The 10,259-nt window shown below is 40.9% G+C and overlaps 1 protein-coding gene across 1 annotated transcript in view; it reads left to right on the forward strand.

Moving 5' to 3' along the window:
* The window catches only part of LOC126320374 (uncharacterized), a 58,112-nt gene extending 49,046 nt beyond the window's left edge, over window positions 1–9,066 (forward strand). The window contains exons 4-5 of the mRNA XM_049993817.1: window positions 2,469–2,565; window positions 9,040–9,066. Of these exons, the coding sequence (XP_049849774.1) occupies window positions 2,469–2,565; window positions 9,040–9,066 (124 nt within the window). The remainder of the gene's footprint in view (window positions 1–2,468; window positions 2,566–9,039) is intronic.
* The last annotated feature ends 1,193 nt before the right edge of the window (window positions 9,067–10,259 follow it).

Below are 10,259 nucleotides of genomic sequence, written 5' to 3' on the forward strand. Positions count from 1 at the left end.
TTAAACAATCTTTCTGTAAGGCATATAAATTAATTTTTCAACTTTTCGTGTTTCCTGATTTGACTTCTGTGGAAGAGTGGTTTACGAGGCATCCTAAGACAAACATCTTTCCCTTAGCATTCCTAGCAGAACTTAATCTTCAGAATCATTCTTTAGGGAATTCAGGGCGTTTCTGTAACTTATGATATAGGAGATTCAGCTCTTTCAGTAAGACGCCACAGAATTTTGGCATTAAAGACAGCGGCACAAAAAGTGGTGTAGTTGGCGTCAGGACTACAATTACGAAAGTTTGAGCTTCGACGCTTACTTCTGGCAATGAAATATGTATGAAAAATGTTAAGCTGCGCCGTGGTTCGGGATGAGTCAGTTCGAAGTTCTAAGGAAGCGTATCACCTCCAATATGACGACCATGCCCAAAAAAGCACTTGTGTTCAACCTTCCGGGAGGGCCGTTTCCACTTAATGCACATTTTGCTTCACGCGTTTCACGTTTGGTCAGAACTAAAATACATAGCATAAACAGGAGCAAGAAATGTAACGGTTTCTCTAGAGTCTTCGTGTATGCAGCGGAGGCACTATACCGAGCCAACAGATTCTGCTCTGACAGTTCATTCGCCCAAGTGTCGCCTCGTGGAGGTGTAGCTAGAAAAACGGCTTTTAAAAACATTTATGGCAAAATTACCATACTTACGTCTCAAGTAATACGTATGAAGTGGCGACGTGACTGTCTTTCATCAAGCAAGATTTAAAATTCACCGTTACAGTAGGGTAAAGAGTGCAAGAAAAGGCTTAGATGCCAAAAATCAAGTCACTTTCGGGGCCAGATTAAAATTTATAGGTATTTAGAACAGGAAAGTGGTGCCATCACAGCATCTGCACTATAGTTTTTAAATTGAAAAGTCAATCGACCAATGGTTGAAACAAATTACCTGTTCTTCGAGTCCACAGCCGTCCTGGTGTACTTTCCACACTGTGCGCTAGGTGACAACTGCGGAAATCTTGACACGACACTCTCCTTCAGGCATAGCCTTGGCGTGACACCCTCGAATGATATTGAAGTGCGTCACGTAAAGGCAAACAAAGACCTCCCATGCGATGTGCGTGACTCGCGAAGAAATACATCCTCATGGACGCTTTTCATATTGTTTGATCCATTTACGACGTGTTAAATCGCGAAACACCTGCCGCAACACAAAGCGCTGAGTGGCAAGGATATCTTCTGCAAGACGGTCACGTTAAAGCGTCAGCTCCCGCAGTGCCACGACACGAATAATGGTACCGTAGCATGTGACGCTGTACGCGCTTTTGCGCTGAGAACTTGGCCGCGCAACTTGCTGCCTCGTCTTTGGCGGATTGATGAAGTTTGTAACAACTTCCCATCGACAGGAAATTTAACAGGAGCAAGAACCCATCTTGCAAGCTGAAACGTTACGAACATAACCTGTTACTTCCCGTCTATGAAGTGTGTGTAAGGGAAGGATCATCATGCAGTTTATGGTTTAGCGTCTCGTCGACGAGGTCATAATGTACTGCAGAAGATTAGGTAGTACAAGAATAGGAAAGGAACTTGGTCTTGTCCTTCTCAAAGGAATCGTTCCAGTATTTGTCGTGTGCGATTTAACAGCAACACAGAAACCCTGAATTTTTATGACCAGATGGTCAGTTGAAAAAGCCAAGCCGCTCCTCCTCCCGGACGCGACACTACACAAAACGGACTAGAGCTCGACTATGGGAGACTCGGCTCCTCAGTAAGATTATGTTAATCCTCTTAAGTTTATTTATACGCTATCAAAAGCCTTGTGCTAATCCGCTTACGTTCATTGAAATGTTTTAATATATGTCTTAACACATATCAGCGAACTGGTCATTTAGCTTTCTCTGGCTTCATTCGGCTTACAGTACTTCCCATCCCTTAGGAAAACCATGAATTTATAACCCAGTGCGAATAAAATTGATAAATAGAAACCATCAAAGAGGCGGGAATCATTTGATATTAATGATGTAGTTGATTATGATATAGTTTCTCACTAAGGTAATACTTCAACTGACATATATGATTGTAAGAATAAGAGAGGGCGTAGAAGATGCAAATAGTTCCTGTATTAGGTTTCAGTGTTTCCATAGACACGCCATTTACATTAGAATGTCTAATATCTACGGTCATTCGTGCGAAGTTAAACGAACTAGGACGAGAAGCCGAAAGAAACTAACAGTAGCAGTCTATATTTAGCAGACTGCGTTCTACAAGAAACTTATGTACAAGTCATTCCTTAAATATTTTTAGAGTCTTGAGTCCTTACAGAACGGACTTGCTTGATGTTCTTCCTTCTCTTTTGTTATCAGAGGAGGAATTCACACATGCGCTGCTGGTGTTTCAAATGCTCAGATTACGTGGGTGTATCGAGGGGATGGTCAACCATGTCGACGAAGTATGAGTTAGTATTTGCTAGTGGCCTGAAACCATTTTAGGTCTGTTATACACAGTCTGTGTAAGAAGCAGCAGAAGAAGAAGGAGGAGGAGGAGGAGGAGGAGGAGGAGGAGGAGGAGGAACCGCCAACAGGTTTCGTTAGTGAAGATTGTCTTATCTGCTACCGATATTTCGAAACGGTGGCGAATCAATTAAAAACTATGTTAAAAAGACGCAATCATGTATATGAGACTGCCTTATCTTTTACGTATCTCAGTAAGTATTTTTTGGAGCAGAGTTATTTTAAACGATCATCACAATGAAATCAAGATAAGACATCGTCCATCAGCTTTATGACATTTAGCAAATACGTACACTCAACTGTCCCACACTAGTCACAGGCCCCGTATTCGTTAATTTAACACGTACGCTATATGGGGAACCACTCTTAACAGTACTGTGACAATGCAGTGTAGGAGTCCTACAAAATGTTTTTATTAAGAAGGGTTGACCAATGAGCACATGCCATTACGCTGCATTTGATAATCTGATGAAAGCTATGTACTAGCTGAAGGCTTCACCGCATATACGTCAACCTGCGGGTTATTGTGAGGTATTGTCTGTAACTCTCTTCAGTTCAGACATTTAACTGTGAGACGACGTGTAAATATCTCAATTTGCCTCTTGTAATATGGCTCTAAGTATTTCTGGCTTCAACTCTCTCTCTGCTACCACCAATTTTCTGTTACTCTACACACATTGACACTAATTGCCGTAAACGCAAATGCCAAGCAGTGTCCGCAATTAGGAACTGCATTGAACTACAGATAAACTCCTTTGGAGGGGATTAACAGTTTGGAGGAATCTGGCGAGATGCTACCCCAATAGTGCTATACCTAGGTTATCACTTGTGATCTAACCACCTCTTAGCTGCCTTGCCTAAATTACATGATTAGTATTAAACTACATAATTCCCATTTAAGCTAGTTAAATATAGTAAACCAGTTATTTATGAACGATCAGTCTTCTACGAAGTTTCTCCATTTAAGTAACTGGAAGCTTAGATCTCCTATCTGTCTAGTTTTTAGCAATTTACTTCCGACTGTTTACGCTGGCTGTTACTTGGGGACCAAAAAATTATCTACTTTGCGATTACAGACTTGCAGCTCTGCTTCCGTCTTTATTATGTGGACAAAATACTCTTGACGAATGTTACAGCACAGCGCACTAGTTAAAATTAAGTTTGAAATCATCTTGTCGCCAGCAACGTATGTTTGCAAGAATGAGAAAGCTCAAACCACTGACTGAACTGACGGAGTCCTCTTGGCGTAAGATGGCAATTACTGGCAAGAATTGAGACATTTAAATGCGTCGTAATGTAAATCGATTTCTTCTGAAGGTTTCTGATACGCACAAGACAATTATGAGGAGGAACTAGTTGTTCTAGTTGTAGTAGAGTAACAGACATTTTACATCTAATTCATGGAGTAGTGACACGTAATTGAGCTTGTGAGAACATTAAGTAGTACAAAAATCTAGGTATAGGTTTCTAGTTCTGGAGAACAGAATTTTTGTAGACGGAGCACTGACCGAAGATTTGTGATAGGGGGAGGCAGATGTGTGTCCTTTTTATAGGCATTTACTTTGATCGATTTAAGGAAACTACGATTATCTCAATCTGAAAGACTTCAGAGCTGTTTGAAACAAATAATCCAGAATGAATGTTCAGTGCGCGAACAACTACGCCAATGCAAATTTTTATCGACACACGTTACGCAGTTACAGTGTCTGGTGAATCCGAATGTGTGTCCGTGGACTTTAACGTCATGTCGCAGCTATTTCCAATTATTTGTCACGTTTCACCGCAAATCTGAACCGCTTTACAGTATCCAGGACAGCGTTACAAATAGCCGTACATAGGAGAATGGGTGAAAGACCAGTTTCCAGCAACAACCGTATGCCTCGAGATCTGGGCTAACGATTTGCTGCCAGCAGCCGTAGGCCCTGCACAGCGATTACATCAGTACAGGCACTCGCGTCAGGGGTGCGACTAACTTACCGCCTCTAAAACGGATGCAAGACGTACCTTAAAACTATCAAGCTATTTTCGTCGCTCCTGGTGTGTGTGTGTGTGTGTGTGTGTGTGTGAGAGTGAGAGTGAGAGTGAGAGTGAGAGTGAGAGTGAGAGAGGTGGGTGTGGGGGTGTGGGTGTGGGTGTGGGGAGGGGGGGTGGGGGGTGGGGCGCAAGACAGGTTTGTGTTATTGCAACCACTGTGTTGGGGGACGTACACGGAAGTAGTACAAATTTTTTTCCCCTCTAAGGGACTGAGTGAAGGCGTTGTGAAATTCAATGGGCGGAAAGCTATGTGAGTATTCTGATAATGTCGTAGTTTACTCTGATTGGAAATACATTTTTTATCTTTTTTTCAATTTTCATGACTGTGCTTATTTATGTACCACTTGGATTTTGAACACTGCAGTTTGTTCCACGAAACACTTTACTATATTTCTCTTCATTGAGGAAGAAGTGACGTGACGTAATACAATATCCTTAGCGTTATCGATCATTCGGATCACACGGAATATCTGTTGTAACAAAGGAAGAAAGTATAAGTTAAATGATACAACTAGAAAAAGCGGAGACGTCAGATTTTCATTTCTGCTCGACAACGAATGATAATGGGATTTAGCAAGTTCATTTCTGGTTGACAGTCATGTGACAGCAAAATATACTTTACCAACAATAAACCCAATCATCAGTCCTGTGGTTCACTTCGAGATCGCTGTTATCTGGAAGCCGAATGTATGTGGTCATGAAGCCTGGAGAAGTCGGGAAAGACTACGGCTATCTAGCGACTGACCCCCGAAGCAATCTATTATTAATCGGACTTTCTATTAACAATTAGCTAAATATTAACAAAAACAATTATCTTAGATAAGCGTCATGTTGAATTATTTACTTTCACGATACGCAATGATCAGTTGAAAAAATTCTTGCACTTCTAAGGAAACTTATCGCTTCCTGTGTATGGCATGTGTAACGATAAAGGAAAGTAATACATAAAAAAGACTGACTATGCTATTTTCTCTAAGATTACATGGTAGTTATTTCTCCACAGGTTGAACACTAAGAACTGCTTAAACCATGAAGGTAATTTAATTTTAACGAGCGATCAAGTGAATAATAACTGTTGAAAATGAACACTATTCTCGATATTTTGGCGAAAGCTGATGCGAATCAGTGTCGTTAAATGTCGTCAAGGTACAGTCTCTCAGTAGATCACTACGAGAAAGAAATTACACTTTATGACGAAAAATTCCTTATAATAGTGGTATTAGTGAGAACTGTTAAATACCCACAGTTGTATTACCAACAAATTTTGACATAGTGTATCGAACAGCAGCGACCGCTAACCGAAACTAATGTTGATACAGTCCACATGGACTTTTAATTTGCGACCGGTTTCGGAGATTCTACTCAGGTTAAAACTGTGAAACTATGGCGTTGTAAGAATCCAGGACCAATTTATTAACAGCCGACCCAGAGACGTAGTATGACTGTGAGGACACAACGAGAAGTTGATCTGAAGATGGTTTAACCGAAATCTGTCGCCAAAAATAGATAAAGTAAGCTACTTTTACTGTATCAAGTTTAGTCTCTATGACCGTCAAAACGAGTTAAGTGTTTTATCATTTTCTGCAGATCAGTGGCTGAAGTTACGAGAAGCTACACCGTTATGTTTGGATTATCGACGTTACTGCAATAAATCTAATGGATTTACTGAGCTACTGCGCCATACATTTTTACATTAATACCTATATAACATACTACCAAAAAAATTCAAATGTGTGTGAATTTCTAAGGGATAAAACTGCTTAGGTTACCGGTGCCTAGACTTACACACTACTTTAACTTATGCTAAGAACACACACACACACACACACACACACACACACACACACACACACACACACACCACGAGGGAGGACTCCAACCTCCGGTGGGAGGGGCACGGCGTTAGTAGAAATGTGTGAAGATCACGCTCTGGTTACCAAGTCTAACGCTTCGGTTTTTTTACAAATACATTACTTTTTTAACTGATCGTGCAGCCATTCCTAAGGGAATAACAAGGTCGGTACCATTAGTTATTCCTTTGCATTGAGAATCAGCATGCAGTTTAGCATTTCCTGACCAACGCGCGGAAGGACTGTTAAACGTGTGAAAATTCGCAGCTGCCGCTGGTTGCGGGCGGACCACAAAGCATTTATTCAATCGTATCGATCACTGAGTCATCGCCCACACAGTTGTTGCATTTTGTGGGGGGACGGAGCGACAGGAGGGGCACAGCAGGAACTAAACTCAGTTAGCTGACAAGACTTGAGTATATCCCACGTGTCAGTTTCGCAGATTTTTGTCGGCTTTGCTCAGCGTTGTGACAAGACGAATGCTTATGCTAAGGGAGAGCGAAAATTTTCGAACAGATCTCTGGTTGTTAGGAACTGTAGCGTGGGCTATTCGTGAACCTTTTCGCCTCTACGAGACTACTGTATAATCAGTTTCTTCAGTTCCACGGAAGTACACATACATCCCGTAAAGTTTCGGACGCCCTTACAATGACACGGTGAGCGGATATCGTTGATTTCTTCCCAGCAGTTTAGAAATTTAATGGGAATGGCGTTCACTCAATGACCCAGTAACGAACTACGTTGAAACTGCATTTATTACTTCGAAACTGAGTGTAAGACCAGGAAATTTTCGCGTTCCCGTATTTTTATTTCTTTGGAAATTCTATCTTTGATTTCAGTCGCAATAAAACAAAAGTTGACAATTTCGTTCACCTACGGTAATTCAGTTACAGTGTTTCTCCAGTTAGCGCAGCGCTCCTGAATGTTTAAATCGCCAATTACACAGCGACGCACTGAATGACAGTGTCTCAACATCTGTAGCTGCTCGCTGCGCGTGTATTTCTGCTGTCAATTTGGAACATGACAGAACTTTGAGCTATATCTGCATAACAGTCGAGCAGCGGCCTATGTGATTCAGCCAGTCAGCGTCCTGAAGTCACTAACACACGTCTTTACTCACGGAAAATTAAACGTTGTCTGCAAGTGTGCTAGCAAAATTCTGAAGTTGCTGCAGTGAAAGTGCCGTCGCCGTCATAAGCGGTTTTCTACCGTTTCCTTGCATCTGTAAGTTGGATTCAATATGGATAGATAAGTATTTAGAGCCATAGACAAGCATATGTCTTATGGAACAAGCATTTTACTATGAGATATTTGAAAATAAACGATCTTAAAAGTAACCGTTACTCGGCGCAACACTGAAGAGCAGTTTTCAGCTGAGATTAACTTTCGCGCTTTTGAACGTACTGTATGTATACAAAAAATAATGCAAACTAACTTCTCCAAAATTGGTTTTGGTATGACATCAGTACAAAATGAAGATTTCTTCCCGTCAACGAATACAAGAATTTTTATCACATTACAGAATTACGGATATATCTTTGCAGCTTTCCACAGTGGTGAGTGAGTACAGGCGATACCAGGAATCGATACGAATGAAATCAGTGCGAATCAAATCAGTAGCTAGGAAACGCAGTACGTTTAAGATCCAACAGATGGATTCTAAGAACGTACGCTGTACCTGATCATGCATGCAAGACCAGTGGTTTCTGTTCTACAGAAATGTTCCAACGTATGAGGAAGCTAACCAATGCGACAAGATGTTTCCACGAAGTTTTAATCACCAACTTTCTCCTCCGAATGCAACAGTCTTTTGTCGTTGCCCCCTTACATAGGGGGATATGATAATAGTAACATAAGAAGAGAAATCCGAATTCGCACAGAAAGAGTTCAGTGTTCGTTTTTATCGCGCATTGTTAGAGAGTGAAACGGTAGACAAACAGCTTTAAGGTCTTCGAAAAACCGACAGCCAGCCACTAAAATGTTAATCACAAAGTAGCAATGGAGATTTAGATCAGACGTGAGGACGTCGTTCAATACAATTATCATTCATACGGCAGGTACAAACCAATTGCCAACAAGTTTTCAATCGCTGTTTATCTAGAAATTCAATGATAATAGTTATGAACAGCTAAACTTTTCGAAGCGCAGGTACGAAGCTAAGGACTAGAGTTAATTAACCTTAATATCAGTTGAATCGTTGGGATGGGAAGCAGATACTGGAAAACCAAATGTCAGAATGTATTGTCCTAGTGGGCCAGCTCCAAGATCTCGTCGAAGACCTCTGTACTTCCTTGCTGCTACTGCCGTCGTCCTATCATTATGCTTGAACATTACATGCTGCCAGATATACTCTTTCTTCCGAATCAGATCCGCAGAGAGAAGTTTCGTGGCATTTGTAGCAGAAGCATCAGTAACAGCAATAGCTGTAGTCTATAGTACAGACATATCGCATGGTGGGACAAATACTTCAAACACTCGTATTTTGAAGTGAATAATCGCACTCGCCTTCGAGCAACTGATTCATTAACTGACTTCACGGAAAGCTGCCCGTATGTCTCGTTGGACTTCCGTCTCCATTCCGGTGATTGGCACGAGTGCCTCACTACTCTTACACAGCATACAACGTGTGAAAGCGGGCTATATCCACATTAAAAAATTTGTTGCAGATCCATCCACTGGGCTTCCTTTCCTGATGACCAAACCTGCACAGCCACTACTTAATCTGGAAAATAAATATGCTATTGTGTGATAACGTTATAGTCTGTACCACTGGAATAAGAAAGACATTCTTGCTTAAGGATTTTAAGAAAAATCTCGAGTAGTTTTTCAATATTTACATGAAAATCTGAGTGGCTGAGATATTAGTATGCTGAAGTAAGTCAACTGTTTCCTATTTGATAGGTCCTCCTGTGTATTTCGTGTGACTATTCAACATTTAATGACTATTCAACATTTAATGACTATTCAACATTTAATGACTATTCAACATTTAATGACTATTCAACATTTAATGACTATTCAACATTTAATGACTATTCAACATTTAATGACTATTCAACATTTAATGACTATTCAACATTTAATGACTATTCAACATTTAATGACTATTCAACATTTAATGACTATTCAACATTTAATGAAATTAACTTTGTCTCCATTCACTAGGCATATGAATTATTTTCTCTGTAGGGAGCGAAAAGATTTAGGTCACAACAAGACGACCTAAAGCAGCAGACATTCCTACGGAGGTATTTAGACCCTTGCGAGATTCATCAATCACAAAATTATTTCGTCTGGTATTCAAGTTATTAGAGGCGAAATACCGCTGGACTTCACGACGAACGCAGTAATTCCAATAAAAGATTAGGCAGGTGCTACAGGTGTGAATATTACCGAACTATCATTTCACTAAGTCATGATTGCAAAATACTAACACGAATAATTTACAGAAGAACGTAATAACTGTTAGAAGCAGACGTCGTGGAAGACCGGTTCTTGAGACACGTAGGAACACTAAATACTGACCGTACGACGTATCTTAGGAGAGACATTAAAGACAGCCGAACCTATGCACTGAAGCGCCAAAGAAACTTGTATAGACATGGGTATTCAAATACAGAGATACGTAAACTGGCAGAACACGGCACTGCGGTCGGCGACGCCTATATGAGAACACGTGTATGGCGCAGTTGTTAGATCGGTTATTCCTTCTGTAATTGCAGGTTATCAAGATTTAAGACCGTATGAAAGTGTTGTTATAGTCTGCGCACGAGCGATGGGACACAGCATCTCCGAGGCAGCGATGGGGTGTGGATTTTCCCGTACGGCCATTTCACGGGTGTACCTTGAATATCAGAAAACCGGTATAACATCAGATCCCAGACAT

This window comes from Schistocerca gregaria, unplaced genomic scaffold, assembly GCF_023897955.1.
Source record: "Schistocerca gregaria isolate iqSchGreg1 unplaced genomic scaffold, iqSchGreg1.2 ptg000718l, whole genome shotgun sequence".
NCBI lineage: Eukaryota > Metazoa > Arthropoda > Insecta > Orthoptera > Acrididae > Schistocerca > Schistocerca gregaria.